General features: G+C 44.2%; 1 protein-coding gene across 3 annotated transcripts in view; it reads right to left on the bottom strand.

The window, feature by feature from the left end:
- The window catches only part of LOC134360308 (E3 ubiquitin-protein ligase rnf213-alpha-like), a 178,173-nt gene that overhangs the window by 5,163 nt on the left and 150,869 nt on the right, over positions 1 to 22,141 (bottom strand). For all 3 annotated transcript variants that reach the window (XM_063074524.1, XM_063074523.1, XM_063074525.1), the window contains exons 67-73: positions 20,399 to 20,531; positions 20,056 to 20,145; positions 19,164 to 19,326; positions 17,020 to 17,221; positions 16,864 to 16,941; positions 13,275 to 13,472; positions 6,090 to 6,179 (exon numbers count right to left, since the gene is read on the bottom strand). In XM_063074524.1, the coding sequence (XP_062930594.1) occupies positions 6,090 to 6,179; positions 13,275 to 13,472; positions 16,864 to 16,941; positions 17,020 to 17,221; positions 19,164 to 19,326; positions 20,056 to 20,145; positions 20,399 to 20,531 (954 nt within the window). The remainder of the gene's footprint in view (positions 1 to 6,089; positions 6,180 to 13,274; positions 13,473 to 16,863; positions 16,942 to 17,019; positions 17,222 to 19,163; positions 19,327 to 20,055; positions 20,146 to 20,398; positions 20,532 to 22,141) is intronic.

Below are 22,141 nucleotides of genomic sequence, written 5' to 3'. Positions count from 1 at the left end.
AGAAGATGGAAGATGGAGGGAGGAGGAGTACTAGCTGACAGGTGATAGGTGAGACCAGGAGAGGGGGAAGGTGTGTGGGTTTAGGAGGGACTTGATGATGTGAGATGCTGGGAGGTGATAGATGGAAGAGGTAAAGGGTTGAAGAAGGAGGAATCTAATAGAGAGGATAGTGGACCACGGGAGAAAGAGGAGGAGGAGGGTAATCTGAGGGAGGTGTTGGGCTGGTGAGGAGAATAGGTGAGAGGGTAATCAGAATAGGGAAGAGAGTGAGGGGAGTGGGGGAGGAATTACCAGAAGTTAAGAGAAATTGATGTTCATATCATCAGAGTGGAGGTTACCCAGGCAGAATGTGAGGTGTTGCTCTTCCAACTGGAGTTTGGTCTCATCCTAAAGGAGACCATGAACGAAATGGGAATGGAAAGTCAAAAAGTCAAAAGTCAATTTTTTTTGCGTCTGTGTTTACTAAGGAAACTGGCATGAAGTCTATGGAATTAAGGGAAACAAGTAGTGAGATCATGGAAACTGTACAGATCGAAAAGGAGGAGGTCCTTGCTGTCTTGAGGAAAATTAAAGTGGATAAATCCCCGGGACCTGACAGGGTGTTCCCTCGGACCTTGAAGGAGACTGGTGTTGAAATTTCAGGGGCCCTGGAAGAAATATTTAAAATATCGCTGTCTACAGGTGAGGTGCCGCAGGATTGGAGAGTGGCTCATGTTGTTCCGTTGTTTAAAAAAGGATCGAAAAGTAATCCGGGAAATTATAGGCCAGTAAGTTTAACATCGGTAGTAGGTAAGTTATTGGAGGGAGTACTAAGAGACAGAACCTACAAGCATTTGGATAGACTGGGACTTATTAGGGAGAGTCAACATGGCTTTGTGCGTCGTAGGTCATGTTTGACCAATCTATTGGAGTTTTTCGAGGAGGTTACCAGGAAAGTGGATGAAGGGAAGGCAGTGGATATTGTCTACATGGACTTCAGTAAGGCCTTTGACAAGGTCCCGCATGGGAGGTTAGTTAGGAAAATTCAGTCGCTAGGTATACATGGAGAGGTGGTAAATTGGATTAGACATTGGCTCGATGGAAGAAGCCAGAGAGTGGTGGTAGAGAATTGCTTCTCTGAGTGGAGGCCTGTGACTAGTGGTGTGCCACAGGGATCAGTGCTGGGTCCATTGTTATTTGTCATCTATATCAATGATCTGGATGATAATGTGGTAAATTGGATCAGCAAGTTTGCTGATGATACAAAGATTGGAGGTGTAGTAGACAGTGAGGAAGGTTTTCAGAGCCTGCAGAGGGACTTGAACCAGCTGGAAAAATGGGCTAAAAAATGGCAGATGGAGTTTAATACTGACAAGTGTGAGGTATTGCACGTTGGAAGGACAAACCAACGTAGAACATACAGGGTTAATGGTAAGGCACTGAGGAGTGCAGTGGAACAGAGGGATCTGGGAATACAGATACAAAATTCCCTAAAAGTGGCGTCACAGGTAGATAAGGTCGTAAACAGAGGTGTTGGTACATTGGCCTTTATTAATCAAAGTATTGAGTATAAGAGCTGGAATGTTATGATGAGGTTGTATAAGGCATTGGTGAGGCCGAATCTGGAGTATTGTGTTCAGTTTTTGAAACATAGAAACATAGAAAATAGGTGCAGGAGTAGGCCATTCGGCCCTTCGAGCCTGCACCGCCATTTATTATGATCATGGCTGATCATCCAACTCAGAACCCCGCCCCAGCCTTCCCTCCATACCCCCTCACCCCTGTAGCCACAAGGGCCATATCTAACTCCCTCTTAAACATAGCCAATGAACCGGCCTCAACAGTTTCCTGTGGCAGAGAATTCCACAGATTCACCACTCTCTGTGTGAAGAAGTTTTTCCTAATCTCAGTCCTAAAAGGCTTCCCCTCTGTCCTCAAACTGTGACCCCTCGTTCTGGACTTCCCCAACATCGGGAACAATCTTCCTGCATCTAGCCTGTCCAATCCCTTTAGGATCTTATACGTTTCAATCAGATCCCCCCTCAATCTTCTAAATTCCAACGAGTACAAGCCCAGTTCATCCAGTCTTTCTTCATACGAAAGTCCTGCCATCCCAGGAATCAATCTGGTGAACCTTCTTTGTACTCCCTCTATGGCAAAGATGTCTTTCCTCAGATTAGGGGACCAAAACTGCACACAATACTCCAGGTGTGGTCTCACCAAGGCCTTGTACAACTGCAGTAGTACCTCCCTGCTCCTGTACTCGAATCCTCTCGCTATAAATGCCAGCATACCATTCGCCTTTTTCACCGCCTGCTGTACCTGCATGCCCACTTTCAATGACTGGTGTATAATGACACCCAGGTCACGTTGCACCTCCCCTTTTCCTAATCGGCCACCATTCAGATAATAATCTGTTTTCCTATTTTTGCCACCAAAGTGGATAACTTCACATTTATCCACATTAAATTGCATTTGCCATGAGTTTGCCCACTCACCCAACCTATCCAAGTCACCCTGCATCCTCTTAGCGTCCTCCTCACTGCTAACACTGCCACCCAGCTTCGTGTCATCCGCAAACTTGGAGATGCTGCATTTAATTCCCTCATCCAAGTCATTAATATATATTGTAAACAACTGGGGTCCCAGCACTGAGCCTTGCGGTACCCCATTAGTCACCGCCTGCCATTCTGAAAAGGTCCCGTTTATTCCCACTCTTTGCTTCCTGTCTGCTAACCAATTCTCCACCCACACCAATACCTGTAATTTTGGTCACCAAATTACAGGAAGGATATAAATAAGGTTGAAAGAGTGCAGGGAAGGTTTACAAGGATGTTGCCGGGACTTGAGAAACTCAGTTACAGAGAAAGGTTGAATAGGTTGGGACTTTATTCCCTGGAGCGTAGAAGAATGAGGGGAGATTTGATAGAGGCATATAAAATTATGATGGGTATAGATAGAGTGGATGCAAGCAGGCTTTTTCCACTGAGGCAAGGGGAGAAAAAAACCAGAGGACATGGGTTTAGGGTGAGGGGGGAAAAGTTTAAAGCGAACATTGGGGGGGCTTCTTCACACAGAGAGTGGTGGGAGTATGGAATGAGCTGCCAGACGAGGTGGTAAATGTGGGTTCTTTTTTAACATTTAAGAATAAATTGGACAGATACATGGATGGGAGGTGTATGGAGGGATATGGTCCGTGTGCAGGTCAGTGGGACTAGGCAAAAAATGGTTCGGCACAGCCAAGAAGGGCCAAAAGGCCTGTTTCTGTGCTGTAGTTTCTATGGTTTCTATGGGAATGGAAAGTCAATTGAAATGGGTAGCCACCAGGAGATCCTGCCTTTTGCAGTGGACACGGTGAAGGTACTCGATGAAGTGGTCCTGATTTGTATAGGGCCTCACCTATCGAGGAAGGCACACCAGGAGCAGTAGATACTATAGATGGCCCCGAAAGACACACATGTGAAGTGTCGCATCGGTGGGAAGGACTATTTGGGCACTGAATGGTGGCGAGGGAGGAAGTGTAGAAGGAGTTGCACTTGTCATGCTTGCAGGGATAAGAACCAGGAGGAAGATCAGTGGTGAGGGAAGAGTGGACAAGGGAGTTACATAGAGGTGATCCCTATGGAAGGCAGGGTGGAGGGGAGAGAGAATTGAATTGTATTGAATTGACTTTATTTCTTATTTCTTATATCCTTCACATACATGAGTAAAAATATTTACGTTACATCCCCATCTGAATGTGCCATGTGCAATCATAGTAATTTATAATAAATAGAACAGTCAATGTAACACAGAGTACACTCAAGTCAATGTGAGTTCATCAGTCTGATGGCCTGGTGGAGGAAGCTGTCCCGGAGCCTGTTAGTCCTGGCTTTTATGCTGCGGTACCGTTTCCTGGATGGTAGCAGCTGGAATAGATTGTGGTTGGGATGGCTTGGGTCCCCAATGATCCCACAGGCCCTTTTTACACACCTGTCTTAGTAAATGTCCTGAATCATGGGAAGTTCACAACTCCAGATGTGCTGGGCTGTCCACACCACTCTCTGCAGAGTCCTGCGATTAAGGGAGGTACAGTTCCCATACCAGGCAGTGACGCAGCCAGTCAGGATGCTCTCAATTGTGCTCCTGTAGAAAGCTCTTAGGATTTGGGGGCCCATCCTTCTTCTTCAGATGTGCAAGGACGGTATGTACAGCAGTGGCCATTGCATCATCTGTTGATCAGTTGTGTCACTAGGTGAATTGTACGGGGTCCAGTTTGGACGGTAGCAAGCAGCAGATGTAATCCTTGACCAGCCTCTCGAAGTATTTGCTTATTATTGAGGTGAGTGCAACAGGACGCCAGCCGTTCAGACATGTTACCCTGGTCTTTTTTGGTACAGGGACAATGGTGGATAATTTGAAGCAGGAGGGCACTCTACACTGGGAGAGGGAGAGATTTAAAATGTCTGTAAACACACCTGTCAGTTGTGCTGTGCACATCCTGAGTACTCGCCCTGGGATGCCACCCGGTCCCGCAGCCTTGCGACTGTCCACTCGTTGGAAACATCTGCATACCTCAGCCTCAGAGATGACCAGGTTGCAGGTTGTAGCGGTGGATTTCCTCGGAGGCTCAGAGTTAGTGACATCGAACTGAGCATAAAAGCAATTGAGTTCCTCTGGGAGAGAGGACATGATGTTGGCGGCACGATAATGTTTTGGGTTTGAAATCTGCGATGGTATGCAGCCCTCACCACAAGTCATGTGTGCTATTTGTTGTGGATCTTGACTCAATATTCTCCCTATATTGTTGTTTCGTAGTTTTGTGCAGATCATAGCTGCTCTTCTTGAGCTCTAGTTGATCTCCAGTGACGTAGGCTCGGTGTTGCGCTGTAAGTGCTGCTTGCATGGATCCAGGGTTTCTGTTTCGGGAAGACCCTGACCAACTTCTGTGTGCTTTGTGGTAGGATCTCGCTTAGGTGGTGGAAGTTACGGAGAATGAAGTTCTGGATACAGGGATCTGTGGGGTGGTAGGAAAGGACAAGGAGAACCCTATCCCTGTTATGATGGTGGGAGGGCAAATGCGTGTGTGATGGAGGGTAGCATTGATGGCTGTGGAAGGAAAATATTCTCTTGAAAAAGGAGGACACCTCAGATGTTCTAGACTGGAAAGCCTCATCCTGAGAACAGATATGGTGGAGTCAGAGGGATTGAGAGAAGGGAATAGCACTTATACAAGTGACAGGGTGGGAAGAGGTTTGCAAAAGATGTCAGCAAATAGTCTATGTCCAGAGATTGAGACAGAGTAATTGACAAAGGGGAGAGAGATGTTCAAAGATGGATCAAGTAAATTTAGAACACCTCTAATGTAACTTACAACAATCCATCATATGCAGGTTCCTTCCCCATACACATGCCATTGCTTTTTTCTAATCTGTGTAATTTACTTGGCTTGAATTTAATAAAAGTGCTGATAACATGAATTCAGGTTCAAAATTCAGGGTAAATTTATTATCAAAGTACAAACATGATACCATATTCAACCCTGAGTTATGTTTACTTGCGGGCATACTCAATAAATCCAAGAACCATAATGTAATCAATGAAAGACCGCATTCAACAGAGCAGACGACCAATGTGCAAAAGACAACAAACTCTGCAAATACTAAAGAAAAAGGAAATAATAGTAATTAATTAATAAACAATAAATATTGAGAACATGAGATGAAGTGTCCTTGAAAGTGAGTCCATAGGTTGTGGGAACAGTTCAGTGATAGGGCAAATGAAATTGAGTGAAGTTATCCCCACTGGTTCCAGAGCCCTAAGGTTGAGGGGTAATAACTGTTTCTGAACCTGGTGGTGTGGGTCCTGAGGCTACTATAACTTCTTCCTGATGGCAGCAGCGAGAAGACAGCATGGCATGCGAGGTGGGGGGTCCCTGATGATAAATGCTGCTTTCCTGCTCCACACAGATGTGCCCAGTGCTGGGGAGAGCTTTACCCGTGATGGACTGGGCCGTAACCACTACATTTTATAGGATTTTCTGTTCAAGGGCATTGGTGTTTCCATACCAGGTTGTAACGTATACTCTCTACCACACATCTATAGAAATTTGTCAGAGTTGGTATTCTTACCTTTTTGGTGCCCAGCATGACCTCAGACTTCCAAGATGAGAGAAGTTGCCAAAGGGAAACAGCATGTTTCAGTTTGCATGCTTCAAATGCCTGGCAGAAAGGTACAAAACATCTCAAATTATACAAAAGCTCCAGGAATTTACATGAAATGGTAAATAAAGCTACTGTTCTGATGGAAGCCAAGTTTGTGTTTAGCAGTATAATAGATTAACTGCACATAGCGTGCTGCAGAATCATATATACTTTAAACAACAAGAATTCTGCAGATGCTGGAAATTCAAGCAACATACATCAAAGTTGCTGGTGAACGCAGCAGGCCAAGCAGCATCTATAGGAAGAGGCACAGTCGACGTTTCAGGCCGAGACCCTTCGTCAGGACTAACTGAAGGAAGAGTTCAGTTAGTCCTGACGAAGGGTCTTGGCCTGAAACGTCGACTGCGCCTCTTCCTATAGATGCTGCTTGGCCTGCTGCGTTCACCAGCAACTTTGATGTATGTTGCTCATACATACTTTGTACTCTTGCTTGTAGTCTATCCACGTGCTGGAATATAGAACATAGAATAGTACAGCACAGTACAGGCCCTTCAGCCCACAATGTTGTGCCGACCCTTAAACCCTGCCTCCCATATAACCCCCCACCTTAAATTCCTCCATATACAGTACCTGTTGAGTAGTCTCTTAAAATTCACTAGTGTATCTGCCTCCACCACTGACTCAGGCAGTGCATTCCATGCACCAACCACTCTCTGAGTAAAAAACCTCCTCTAATATCCCCCTTGAACTTCCCACCCCTTACCTTAAAGCCATGTCCTCTTGTATTGAGCAGTGGTGCCCTGGGGAAGAGGCGTTGGCTATCCACTCTATCTATTCCTCTTAATACCTTGTATACCTCTATCATGTCTCCTCTCATCCTCCTTCTCTCCAAAGAGTAAAGCCCTAGCTCCCTTAATCTCTGATCATAATCCATACTCTCTAAACCAGGCAGCATCCTGGTAAATCTCCTCTGTACCCTTTCCAATGCTTCCACATCCTTCCTATAGTGAGGCGACCAGAACTGGACAGAGTACTCCAAGTGTGGCCTAACCAGAGTTTTATGGAGCTGCATCATTACTTCGCGACTCTTAAACTCTATCCCTCGACTTATGAAAGCTAACACCCCATTAGCTTTCTTAACTACCGTATCTACCTCTGAGGCAACTTTCAGGGATCTGTGGACATGTTGCCCAGATCCCTCTGCTCCTCCACACTACCAAGTATCCTGCCACTTACTTTGTACTCCGCCTTGGAGTTTGTCCTTCCAAAGTGTACCACCTCACACTTCTCTGGGTTGAACTCCATTTGCCACTTCTCAGCCCACTTCTGCATCTTAGCAATGTCTCTCTGCAATCTTCAACAATCCTCTACACTATCCACAACACCACCAACCTTTGTGTTGTCTGCAAACTTGCCAACCCACCCTTCTACCCCCACATCCAGGTCATTAATAAAAATCACGACAAGTAGAGGTCCCAGAACAGATCCTTGTGGGACACCACTAGTCACAATCCTCCAATCTGAATGTACTCCCTCCACCACCACCCTCTGCCTTCTGCAGGCAAGCCAATTCTGAATCCACCTGGCCAAACTTCCCTGGATCCCATGCCTTCTAACTTTCCGAATAAGCCTACCGTGTGGAACCTTGCAAATGCCTTACTAAAATCCATTTAGATCACATCCACTGCACTGCCCTCATCTATATGCCCGGTCACCTCCTCAAAGAACTCTATCAGGCTTGTTAGACACGATCTGCCCTTCACAAAGCCATGCTGACTGTCCCTGATCAGACCATGATTCTCTAAATGCCTATAGATCCTATCTCTAAGAATCTTTTCCAGCAGCTTTCCCACCACAGACGTAAAGCTCACTGGTCTATAATTACCCAGACTATCCCTACTACCTTTTTTGAACAAGGGGACAACATTCGCCTCCCTCCAATCCTCCGGTACCATTCCCGTGGACAATGAGGACATAAAGATCCTAGCCAGAGGTTCAGCAATCTCTTCCCTCGCCTTGTGGAGCAGCCTGGGGAATATTCCGTCAGGCCCCGGGGACTTATCCTTCTTAATGTATTTTAACAACTCCAACACCTCCTCTCCCTTAATATCAACATGCTCCAGAACATCAACCTCACTCATTTTGTCCTCACCATCATCAAGTTCCCTCTCATTGGTGAATACTGAAGAGAAGTATTCATTGAGGACCTCGCTCACTTCCACAGTCTCCAGGCACATCTTCCCACCTTTATCTCTAATCAGTCCTACCTTCACTCCTGTCATCCTTTTGTTCTTCACATAATTGAAGAATGCCTTGGGGTTTTCCTTTACCCTACTCGCCAAGGCCTTCTCATGCCCCCTTCTTAAGCTCCTTTCTTGCTACCCTATATTCCTCAATAGACCCATCTGATCCTTGCTTCCTAAACCTCATGTATGCTGTCTTCTTCCACCTGACTAGATTTTCCACCTCACTTGTCACCCATGGTTCCTTCACCCTACCATTCTTTATCTTCCTCACCGGGATAAATTTATCCCTTACATCCCGCAAGAGATCTCTAAACATCGACCACATGTCCATAGTACATTTCCCTGCAAAAACATCATCCCAATTCACACCCGCAAGTTCTAGCCTTATAGCCTCATAATTTGCCCTTCCCCTACTAAAAATTTTCCTGTCCTCTCTGATTCTATCCTTTTCCATGATAATGCTAAATGCCAGGGAGCAGTGGTCACTGTCCCCCAGATGCTCACCCACTGAGACATCTGTGACCTGACCTGGTTCATTACCTAGTACTAGATCTAGTATGTCATTCCCCCTAGTCGGCCTATCAACATACTGTGACAGGAATCCGTCCTGGACACACTTAACAAACTCTGCCCCATCTAAACCATTGGAACTAATCAGGTTCCAATCAATATTAGGGAAGTTAAAGTCACCCATGACAACAACCCTGTTATTTTTACACCTTTCCAAAATCTGCCTCCCTATCTGCTCCTTGGTATCTCTGCTGCTACCAGGGGGCCTACAGAATACTCCCAATAGAGTAACTGCTCCCTTCCTGTTCCTGACTTCCACCCATATTGACTCAAAAGAGGATCCTACAACATTACTCACCGTAGCTGTGATAGTATCCCTGACCAGTAATGCCACCCCTCCTCCCCCTTTTCTGCCCTCTCTATCCCTTTTAAAGCACTGAAATCCAGGAATATTGAGAATCCATTCCTGCCCTGGTGCCAGCCAAGTCTCTGCAATGGCCACCACATCATAATTCCATGTATGTATCCAAGCTCTTAGTTCATCACCTTTGTTCCTGATGCATTGAAGTACATGCACTTTAGCCCTTCTACCTTACTACCTTTACACCCTTTATTCTGCTTCTCTTTCCTCAAAGCCTCTTTATATGTCAGATCTGGCTTTACTCCATGCACTGTACTTGCAGTTCTCGCATGACCTTTATCCTCCTCCACCTCACTATCTGCTCTAACACTCTGGTTCCCCTCCCCCTGCAAATCTAGTTTGAACCCCCCGGAGCAGCACTAGCAAACCTTCCCACAAGGATGTTAGTCCCCCTCCGGTTCAGGTACAACCCGTCCCGTCGGAACAGGTCCCACCTTCCCTGGAACAAGGTCCAATTGTCCAGAAACATGAAGACCTCCCTCCTGCACCATCTCCTTAGCCAAGTATTTAGCTGCATTATCTTCCAATTTCTATCCTTACTAGCACATGGCATGGGTAGCAATCCTGAGATTGCAACCCTGCTGTTAAACATTTTGTGTGTGCTCGCTGATAAATTGGTTACAGCGCGTATAAAATGGATACACCCCCCCTTGGAAGTTTTCATGTTTTATTGCTTTACAACATTGAATCACTGTGGATTTAATTTGGCTTTTGTTTAACACTGATCAACAGAAAGACTCTTTAGTGTCGAAGTGAAAATAGATCTCTACAAAGTGACTTAAATTAATCACAAATATAAAACACAATATAATTGATTGCTTAAGTATTCACCCCATTCAAGTCAGTATTTAGTAGATGCACCTTTGGCAGCAATTACAGACTTGAGTCTGTCTCCATCAGTTTTGCACATCTGGACACTAATTTTTCCCCATTCGTCTTTACAAAACTGCTCAAACTCTGTCAGATTGCATGGGGATCATGAGTGAACAGCCCTTTTCAAGTCCAGCCACAAATTCTCAATTGGATTGAGGTCTGGACTCTGACTTAGCCACTCCAGGACATTAACTTTGTTGTTTTTAAGCCATTCCTGTGTAGCTTTCGCTTTCTGCTTGGAGTCACTGTCTTGTTGGAAAACTAATCTTCTTCCAAATCACAGTTCTCTTGCAGACTGAATGAGGGTTTTCTCCAGGTTTTCCCTGTATTTTGCTGCATTCATTTTACCCGCTACCTTCACAAGCCTTCCAGGCCCTGCTGTAGTGAAGCATCCCCACAGCATGATGCAGCCACTACCACGCTTCACAGTAGGGATGGTGTGTTTATGATGATATGTAGTGCTCTGCTTATGCTGAACATAGTGTTTAGTCTGATGGACAAAAAGCTCAATTTTGGTTTGATCAGACCATAGAACCTTCTTCCAGCTGACTTCAGAGTCTCCCACATACCTTCTGGTAAACTCTAGCCGAGATTTCATGTGAGTTTTTTTCCAGCAGTGGCTTTCTCTTCACCACTCTCGTGTAAAGCAGCAACTGGTGAAGCACCCGGGCAACAGTTATTGTATGCACCGTCTACCCACCTCAGCCACTAAAGCTTGTAATTCCTTCAGTTGTCATAGGTCTCTTGGTGGCCTCTCTCACTAGTTCCCTTCTTGCACGGTCACTCAGTTTTTGAGGATGGCCTGCTCTAGGCAGATTTCCAGCTGTGCAATATTCTTTCTATTTCTTCATTGACTTAACTGTACTCCAAGGGATATTCAGTGTCTTGGAAATTTTCTTGTTTCCATCTTCTGACCTGTGCTTTTCAATAACCGTTTCATGGAGTGGCTTGGAATGTTCTTTTGTCTTCATGGTGCAGTTTTTGCCAGGATACTGACTTAACAGCAGTTGGACCTTCCAGATACAGGTGTATTTTTACTACAGTCAATTGAAACACCTTAACACAACATACATCTCCAAAAACAGATCTCCATTTAGCTAGTTATGTGACTTGGCTGCACTAGTGTGTCATATTATAAAGTGGAGATGGGAAGGGGTGAATACTTATGCAATCAATTATTTTGTGTTTTATATCTGTAATTAATCTAGATGACCTTGTAGAGATCTGTTTTCACTTTGACACGAAAGAATCTTTTTCTGTTAATCGGTGTCAAAAAAAGCCAAGTTAAATCCACTGTGATTCAATGTTGTAAAACAATAAAACATGAAAACTTCCAAGGGAGGTGAATACTTTTTGCAGGTACTGTACATGAAAACAGTATGAATGTTTATTATGGGGCTGCTTATTTCATTAATTAAAAGGCATAAATGTTTATTATGTAATATATAGATGAGAAATTTGTTTATCTGTAATATGTACGGAACATTGCCCACGAATACTCCTGTTGCTAAAACCACATTATCGTCCAAAGTCATATTTATTAGTCAATACTGGATTATTGTCTGATAGATATGGTTCTGGACACTAATGTGGTCTTATGTGCCAAGAAAAACCCTCAGAGAAATGAGGAAGAGGTCTCGAAGTACTTCCCCTGGACAATTCTGGTTGTTATCCAATCTGCTCTTTGTTAGAGGCATCAGCTGTTAAGAAATTCAGTCAATGAAACAGCAATGGAACGTTGGGAACATAGAATAGGAAAATAGGGGAAGGGCAGGCTTGCTCTGCTATTCAAAAAGATCACTGTTGATCCTCAAACTCAACATCAAAACCCTACCCCACTGAAGCTTTTAATGTCCAGACATCTTGAACATAACTAGCAGCTTGGCCTCCTCAGGCTTCGATGGTAGATACTTCCACAGATTCACCAGCTTCTTACCCAGCGCCCTGAGGCTGAGACCGAATTTCTAGGCCTCACCACCAGAGGGGACATCTTGCCTGTGCACAGCCTGCCAAACCCTGCCAGCTTTTGTCCTCTGCACATGAAGGGCAATGCTGTCGTAATCAGCTGGCAAAGGGGAAGAAATTGTTCCTGCACACGATTCAGGAACAGTTTCTTCTCCTCTGCCATCCGATTCCTAAATGGACATAGAACCCATGAACAGTACCTCACTTTTATTATAGCAACATACATCAAAGTTGCTGGTGAACGCAGCAGGCCAAGCAGCATCTATAGGAAGAGGCGCAGTCGACGTTTCAGGCCGAGACCCTTCGTCAGGACTAACTGAAGGAAGAGTGAGTAAGGGATTTGAAAGTTGGAGGGGGAGGGGGAGATGCAAAATGATAGGAGAAGACAGGAGGGGGAGGGATAGAGCCGAGAGCTGGACAGGTGATAGGCAAAAGGGGATACGAGAGGATCATGGGACAGGAGGCCTAGGGAGAAAGACAGGGGGGGGGGTGATCCAGAGGATGGGCAAGAGGTATATTCAGAGGGACAGAGGGAGAAAAAGGAGAGTGAGAGAAAGAATGTGTGCATAAAAATGAGTAACAGCTGGGGTACGAGAGGGAGGTGGGGCCTAGCGGAAGTTAGAAAAGTCAATGTTCATGCCATCAGGTTGGAGGCTACCCAGACAGAATATAAGGTGTTGTTCCTCCAACCTGAGTGTGGCTTCATCTTTACAGTAGAGGAGGCCGTGGATAGACATGTCAGAATGGGAATGGGATGTGGAATTAAAATGTGTGGCCACTGGGAGATCCTGCTTTCTCTGGCGGACAGAGCGTAGGTGTTCAGCAAAGCGGTCTCCCAGTCGACTGGGGTGATATACTGCGTCCGTTTAAATTCACTTTTATTATATCTGTTTTTACACTATTTTAATGTAATTATTTAATATACATATATATAATAAATATAATTGATTATTTTTTCCATATTATGTATTGCACTGTACCGCTGCCGCTAAGCTCACACATTTCACAACAAATGCCAGTGATATTAAACCTGATTCTGATTCTGACAATTTAAAGACAAAAAGGCAAACATTGTGTCTGTCTTGGAGCTTCAGTGTTTTCCGCATAGCAACTGCAACAGTAACCTTGAGCACTGACCTTGCTGACACAGGCTAAGACTCGACGATCCATCCGTAGGGTTTCTTTGAGATAGGTAAGAAGCTGGTAATCATGGGCTCCTCCTGCGGTCGCGAGGAATCCAACGACAATCTCAATGATATCCAGAGCATCACAGATGTCACTATAGGACTTAAATGATGCCGTCACTGCAGTGCTGAGGGAAGGTGACAGTATTTCCTGAACACAAAGGAAAATAAGGATTAATATTCTCTATTTAATTTATTTTTAATGAAATTAAAGGAACTCTTAAGTGTACAGTGAGTAGATGTTTGTTCTTGATCTGGAGGATAAGAATGGAAGAGGTCTGCAGGATATGCAATGCAGTACTTACATCCAGTCCATATGGTAAGAATGCTGACAATACAGCAATTGGGAATACTATACCCAAGAAGAGCAGAGCAATTAAAAGCAGAATAACAAGAAAAGCAAAAGAAACAGATGTGTGCCATGTTAGCTTGATCAGTATAGTGCGATCATTCTGATTGGTTTTGTGACTCCACAACATTTCCACTCTCCTATCAGATTCCTTCTTCCTTAGCCCTTTACCTTCTCTACCTATCACCTCCCAGCTTCTCACTTTATCCCCACCCATCTCCCCTGGCTTCACCTATCACCTGCCAGCTTGTACTCCTTCCCCTTTCCCACCATCTTATTCTGGCTTCCTCCCCCTTCCTTTCCAGTCCTGATGAACGGTCTTGGTCCAAAATGTAGACCGCTTATTTCTTTCCATAGATGGCATCCTATCTGCTGAGTTCCTCCAGCATTTTGTGTGTGTTACTCTGGATTTCCAGCAACTGCAGAATCGCTTGTATTTCAGAATATGTGCACCGTTAATGTATGTCAGTTTACCTTAGATAGGTAAAGATTTAAACAATGGAATTAACACTAAGACTGAAAGAGTACTGAGAAAATTTACAAGGATTTTGCCAGGACTTGAAGACCTGAGTAATAGAATAGGTTAGGACTTTATTCCCTGGACCGCGGGAGAACAAGGGGAGAGTCGACAGAGATATTCAAAATTATAGACTGGGAAAATACAAGCAAGCTTTTCCCACTGAGGTTAGGTAAGACTAGAACTAGAGGTCAGAAGTTAAGGGTGAAAGGTGAAATATTTGAGGCGAAGTTTCTTCACTCGGAGGGTGGTGGGAGTGTGGAATGAGCTGCCAGCGGAAGTGGTGGATGTGGGTTCGACTGCAAAATTTAAGAGGTGTTTGAGCAAGTACATGGATGGGAGGGGTATGGGGAGGGGTGCTGTAGTCCAGGTGCAGGTTGACGGGACTAGGCAGAGTAACAGTTTGGCATGGACTAGACGGACAAAAGGACTTGTTTCTCTGCTGTACTGCTCTGTAAGGGCGGCACGGTGGCGTAGTCCTTCGCTCAACGCTTTACAGTACTGGCGACCCGGGTTCAATTCCTGCCACTGCCTGTAAGGAGTTTGAACGCTCTGCCCACGATTGCATGGATTTCCTCCGGGTGATCTGGTTTCCTCCCACAGTCCAAACATGTGCCGGTTGTTAGGTTAATTGGTGATTGTAAATTATCGGCTCCAATTAAATCAGGGGTTTGCTGGGCAGCATGGCTCGAATGGCCGGAAGGGCCGATTCCGCACTGTATCTCAATAAGTAAATCACTCTATGGTTATAAAATGTATCCATATTGGAATCATTGAACTACAAAGATAGAATAGTTAAGGTGTTGATATGGTGCTGAAAGCCCACTTTCATGCTGCACAGCAAGCAACTTATTGTCATGGATAAACTCACTGGCTAAACACCACCACCAATAATCAGAGGGAGAGCAAGGGCTGGGATCTGTTTGCACATGCAGGAAATATGGGAAGGATCCAGTTGCCAGAACTAGGGCTAGACGGGAAGTGGGGCTGTCATCTGCACTGTCCCTCTGTAAGTCGGAGCAGGGTGAGGATGAATTCATTAACCATGACTGACATGAGGGCTCACAAGTTCCCTAAAAGAGAGCTGCATTTTACTCCATGGTACAAGAAGAAGAATTGAGAATGTTCTGTCATGACACAAACGTGAATAAACTGAAAGACATTACAATACAAGAGCAGGAGTAAAGTTCAAAGTTCAAAGCAAATTTACTATCAAAGTATGTATATGGCTCCATATACCAACCATGTTTTCTTGCAGTCATTCACAGAAAAATAAAGAAATACAACAGAATATATGAAAACCTATGAGTAACACAGACTGACAAGCAACCAACGTGCAAAAGAAGGCAAACTGTGCAAATTAAAAAAAGTAAATAAATAATATTGAGATGTCGAGTCCTTGAAAGTGAGTCTGTAGGTTGTGGAATCATTTCAGAGTTGAGGTGAGTGAGGCGAGCTACACTGGTTCAGGAGCCTGATGGTTGTAGGTTAATAACTGTTCCTGAACCTGGTGGTGTGGGATTTAAGGCTCCTGGACCTCCTGCCCGATGGCTGTAGCAAGAAGAGAGCATGACCTGGATGAAGGGAGTCCTTGAATACGGATGCCGTGTTCTTGTGGCAACGCTCCTTGTGAATGTGATGGGGAAGGTTTTGCCTGTGTAGGTCAGTTGGCCCCTCTATACTGCTGCACCATCCAATGAGATCATAGGTGACCCAATTTGACTCCAAGAACGTAACCCATTTCCCTCCCTCTGTTCCAGGAGGTCTTTGTAGATGAAGTATCTGTCCACCTGCAAAGTTCTATGGGGTAGAGTATTTGCTCAAGAGATAGCAGCTGTGCCAATTGCATCACCCTGCATGTAACCAAACATACTGCACACCTAATTGGCTGGTAATATACTCACATGCTGAGCTCTTGCCAATCAGTGGCAGTGAGAACAAACCATTAGACAGTGCAGTAAAGCAGTTGCACCATAAAGAAATCTACAGACTATCTACCTTGACTTGCAAATAATAGAAACATAGAAAATAGGTGCAGGAGTAGGCCATTCGGCCCTTTGAGCCTGCACCGCCATTCAGTATGATCATAGCTGATCATCCAACTCAGAACCCTGTACCTGCTTTCTCTCCATACCCCCTGATCCCTTTAGTGACAAGGGCCATATCTAACTCCCTCTTAAATATAGCCAATGAACTGGCCTCAACTGTTTCCTGTGGCAGAGAATTCTACAGATTCATCACTCTCTGTGTGAAGAAGTTTTTCCTCATCTCGATCCTAAAAGGCTTCCCCTTTATCCTTAAACTGTGACCCCTCATTCTGGACTTCCCCAACATTGGGAACAATCTTCCAGCATCTAGCCTGTCCAATCACTTTAGAATTTTATATGTTTCAATAAGATCCCCCCTCAATCTTCTAAATTCCAGCGAGTATAAGCCTAGTCGATCCAGCCTTTCTTCATATGAAAGTCCTGCCATCCCAGGAATCAATCTGGTGAACCTTCTTTGTACTCCCTCTATGGCAAGGATGTCTTTCCTCAGATTAGAGGATCAAAACTGCACACAATACTCCAGGTGTGGTCTCACCAAGGCCTTAATGGATTAAGTCATTTAATTCTTGCAATTCTACCATCTTGCATCCAGATTGCAAAACTGGTTTTGCTAGAGCAAAATAAATACCTGAGGTATTTTTGTCTTCAGCTCCTGAAAGATGGTTGAATAATTTCTTTCTCGCCTGGCCACAAATTTGGGAATCTTCTGTAATGGGAAAATGTGAACATAAATTAGATCAGAGCCTCCAAGTTGAACAGAAACCTCATTCAAAAACAAGCTTACCGAATGAACGATTGTAGGTTTCCCTTTCAGGTACTGTCGTATCAGCTGCTTCTCAATGTTTCTGATATCGTACTCTGGTAATGTCTCCTGCCCTTTCTCCAGGGTGTACTGGCAGTTTGACAGGACGAGTGGGATGAAGTCTTTGTCAGGGTCGCAGAGAATTAAATGTGCATCTAATAGTGCCTCTGGGTTGATGGTCAGTCTACCAGGAAATATAAGAAACTGTAAATTATCCATTTATTTTTCACTCCTAAATACAAATGATAATGTTGATGAAAAGCAACAGGTCATATTATCCTGGGCAGATCCCAGTGGCTGGACTTGCTCTCTGTGGCTCCCGCCTGTATATTGGTATATCCTGTCTCTCTCTTCAGCACATCGTGCTCCACCATCAGGCCGCAGTCAGTCGGTTGCCCTGGCACCCGGCCTCCTGCTCAACTCTGACTTCCATGCCTAACACACATGTGTAGGAGTCCTGGAAGAACTGGACACCGGATGCCTCTTGCGGTTAGCACCAAGTGCTATGTTTCACAGCACCAAGTGTGGTTTCATTCCCACCACTGTTTGCAGGGACTTTATTCATTTTTCCCTCCTGATCATGTGGCTTTCCTACAGGCGTTCTGGCTTCCTCGCACATTCCAATGACATATGGATTACAGTCAGTGAGTTCTGGGTACGCTATGTTGACGCTGGAAATATGGCAACATTTCCGGTACAATCCTCACTGATTTGATTTGGTGCATATAGAAGCATTTCACTGTAACCACCCCCCTCTGCAAATGTATGGCTCCTCCGTAGAGAGAGTTAAGTGCATCGTTCACATCACGGATGACCTCACCTGGTCCCTCAATATCACCTCCCTGAACAGGGCAGCACAGCAGCACCTCCATTTCCTAAGGAGACTGAGGCAAGCGAGGCTCCCCTGCAACCGTCGTAACTGCGTTTTACAGGAGCACCATTGGAGTGTCCTCACCAAGCTGAATCTCCAACTGGTATGGGAGCAGCCGAGCATTGGACTGGAAGTCCCCACAACGGACCGCGAGAACAGCTGAGAGGATCATAGGGGTCTCCATACCATCGGAGACATTTATCACTACCACTATGTTCGCAGGGTCTTTAGTACTATTAAGGATCCCACCCATCCATCCAGCATCCTCTTTGACTTTCCACCATCAGGAAGCAGACTCCGAGGCATAAAAACAAGACCGGTCAGGATGGGAAACAGTTTCTTCCCTCAGGCCATTAGACTTCTGAACTCCCTGCTGTATCGCATTCGAAGTGTCACCGGTTAATCTGTTCTGTACCTTACAACATTTAATTGAATTGAATGATCTTTACTGTCATTATACATAGGTACAATGAAACTCTGTTTGGCTTCCTCTCAGCCAATTAAATAAAGCGGTGGATAAAAACAAGACAGTAATAGAAAAACAGTATTAAATAGATAAGTAACAGAAAATAAGTTGCAGCAAGAGCAGAATTTCACAGTAATGCACAAAGTGCCGTTAGTGCAAGTATTTGAATCCTTGTGTGTGGATGTGTGTGCTCACAGTTTCAGTCATTGTTCTGTGGGAGTGGTGTGATGGAGGCCACAGCTCTGGGATAGAAGCTGTTCCTCAGTCTATTTGTTCTGACGTTTAGTGTCCTGAACCTTTTGCTGGACAGCAGCGGGTCAAACAGGGAGTGGCCGGGGTGTGTGGTGTCTCTGGTTTTTATGCACTTTACTTTGTTTTTTTTTGTGTGTAATTCATCTGTAGATTTTATCCTTACTTTCCCAAGTTATTTTGTGTTATGTGTACGATTGAGCTTTACACCCTTGTCCGGAGAAATGCTGTCTCGTTTGATGGTATACATGTATATAGTGAAATGAAAATAAACTTGACTTTTTTTAATGTAATGTACATGTGATGAACAGAGCTAACGTTCAGCTCAGGGATCCCATTTAATTCACTGGACAGCAGTCATTAGAATTTGGTCTAGTAAAGTATGTTGACTGATGCACTCTCTGGGAAACACTCAGTAGGCATTGAAGCAGACTAATATCATATAGATTCACTCATGGGGGTGATGGGCGGAAGGTGTGGGGCTTGACTTCGCATTGTCCTTAAAGCATTCACATGAAACCAAAGCAGGAAAGTACTTACTTTTTACGCTCACTAATAGCCTCAATGATATTATTTTGAACCTCAATGAGGAACTTGGTTAGCTCAGTGGCACAAAGCCCCAGACCCTGTTGTTGGGGCAACAGAACTTCGATGGGACTCTCAAAAGTCAAATCCTGACACACTTGTTTTGGAATCGCTGGGTCTGAAAAACATTTAAAAGTACAACTTGATCAGTGATAAATACACACGGTGTGACAGTGTGGGCATACAGTACACTCAGAACCACTTTATTAGGTCCAGGAGTGGACCCATTTGGTCTTTTGCTGTTGTAGCAGATCCACTTCAGATTCGACATATTGTGCATTCATGGATCCTCTTCAGCATTCTGATGTTTGGTCTGGACAACGACTGAACCTCCTGACCTGTCTGCAAGCTCTTATGCCCTGAGTTGCCACCACATGATTGGCTGTTTAAATATTTTCATTGAGCGGGTGTACAGGTGGACCTAATAAAGTGAGTGTAGATTAAAAACGCAAACACGAGGAAATCTGCAGATGCTGGAATTTCAAGCAACACACATAAAAGTTGCTGGTGAACGCGCAACTTTTATGTGCGTTGGTTGAGTGTAGATTAGTTTGTCTTCAACAGGACTAAGCAAAGCTTGAGCCAAGTTGTGTGATAGAAGAGGACTTAATGTCAGAAATGTATCTAGTTATAGTATCTAGTCAAATGCTTAGAGCATGAGCCAACACTTGTTGGATTAACGTAGGTGCACAGAGAATTCTGGAATCCCTGGTGCCCTGGCTAACTGAAGGCCACTGTTGAATTTGGTCAGATGCCTCAGCAAGTCAGGAAGAGTGTCACCACCCAGCATGAATCCAAAAGAAAGAAACCCAGAATAAAGTGGAGCCAATAGCTACAACACACTCACTATTTTTTTCCAGCAACAGTCGCAGCTCATTCCACAGCTGTAAGAAAATCTCGATCCGTTTCTCAAAGTTGTGCTTATGACCTTGTTGACCTAGAAACATAAAAATAATCTTTGTGTCTTTAGACAGGTTTTTAATAGCACTACTGCGTTCACAATGAATCACCCCAGACATCTACTCCATGCTTTCCAGTGACTGTATTTCACAGACTGCCATCTTGCAGATTAGTCAAGCAAAAGGTTACTCCAACAATCTATTGCACAGCGTACCCTGTGTGACATGTCAGTAATACTAGATTGCAGATCAATATTGCGAGCATTAAAAATAAAATCAAGAATCTCTTACCTGAAGGAAATTGTTGAAGAAATTGGGAAATTGTCTTCGATTTCACATTTGAGCTGCATTGGAGTTTCCTGATTAACTCATACTGAAGCTCAACAAGGTCAGGCAAATACTTAAGCATCTTGATATAACGCTCCTATAAAACAACAGCCAAGACATATATCAAATTCAGAGTCGTACTGTTATTGTTATCAGTTTAGACATTCTGTGGCACTGACCAAAGAACCCGATACATTCTCAAATGTCTTTTGTAATATTATTTCAGGTAATTAAATATGTTTTGTAATAAAAATGGCTCAGTGATTAGATTAAGATTAACTTTATTTGTCACATGTACATCAAAATGTCAAGACATAGAGTAAAATGCACCATTTGTGTCAAATCAAATCAATGACCACGTGCCAGGCAGTCCGCAAATATTGCCGTGCTGCCAATGCCAAGATAGCATGCCCACAACTCGCTAACCCTAAGTGTATGCCTTTGGAATGTGGGAGCAAACTGGAGCACCTGGGGAAAGCCGTGCAGGTCACGGGGAGAATGGACAATCTCCTTACAGACAGCAGCGGGGAGTGAACCCCACTGCAAAAGCAGTACGCTAACTGCTAATGCTACTGTGCCGGCCCGTGATGGAGATGCTGGCCCTAAAACTCCCGGGCTTCTGTGAAAATTCATGTGATGACAGGTTTCAAAGGGGGGCGGGGTTTGAGGATTCTTACGAAATATTAGCTGTGCTAACAAGTTACCTTAAGCTATGAGTGTATTTTCCCCATCTTGCTGCTCTCTACCAATTGGTGGAAGTACCATGCTACTCAGAATAAATACAGAACAAATGGTCAAGCAGATCATCTAACTACCTGATGGATATTGAATTCGTTCATTTCAGCTGACTTTGTGGAACACTGTGAATTTGACTTTGGGAAGATTTAATGAGCGTCACAAAATAGACCAAAGCATGGTATAATCTGTGCATCAATTTTGTCAGACCTGGTACTTAACAACAGCACGTTATTAATCTCACAAAATTCACTCATTTGTTTAAACTTTGCAACAACTGAAAGTCCAATCTGAGAATTCTCTCAAGTAAAATGTTTGAAGTTTGAAGTAAATTTACTATCTAAGTATGACACATGTACTATTCTGTGAAGACACAAAAAAGTTGCTGGTGAACACAGCAGGCCAGGCAGCATCTCTAGGAAGAGGTAGAGTCGACGTTTCGGGCAGAGACGTCGATTGTACCTCTTCCTAGAGATGCTGCCTGACCTGCAGCGTTCACCAGCAACTCTTTTGTGTGTTGCTTGAAATTCCAGCATCTGCAGATTTCCTCGTGTTTACTATTCTGTGATTCATTTTCTTGCAGGTATTCACAATAGATATAAAGAAACACAATAGAATCAATCAAAGACTACAAAGATGGACAAACAATCAATGTGCAAAAGATGACAAATTGTGAAAATATAAAAAGATAAATGAAATGATAAAATAAATAAGTAATAATACTCAGGATATGAGTTGTAGAGTCCTTGAACGTGACTCCATAGACTGTGGAATCAGTTCAGTGTTGGGGTGAGTGAAATTATCCACACTGGTTCAGGAGCAATAACGCTTCCTGAATCTGCTGACGTAGGACTTAGCTCCTATACCTCCTTCCCAATGGTAGCAGCAAGAAGAGAACATGTCCTGGATGGTGGCTGGCTTTTCACAATCAACTGCAACCGGCTGAAAACATACTACGCAGGAAAAGCAAAC

The sequence above is a fragment of the Mobula hypostoma genome, chromosome 22 (genome assembly GCF_963921235.1).
Source record: "Mobula hypostoma chromosome 22, sMobHyp1.1, whole genome shotgun sequence".
NCBI classification, from domain to species: domain Eukaryota; kingdom Metazoa; phylum Chordata; class Chondrichthyes; order Myliobatiformes; family Myliobatidae; genus Mobula; species Mobula hypostoma.
This window is presented reverse-complemented; position numbering and strand designations above follow the sequence as displayed.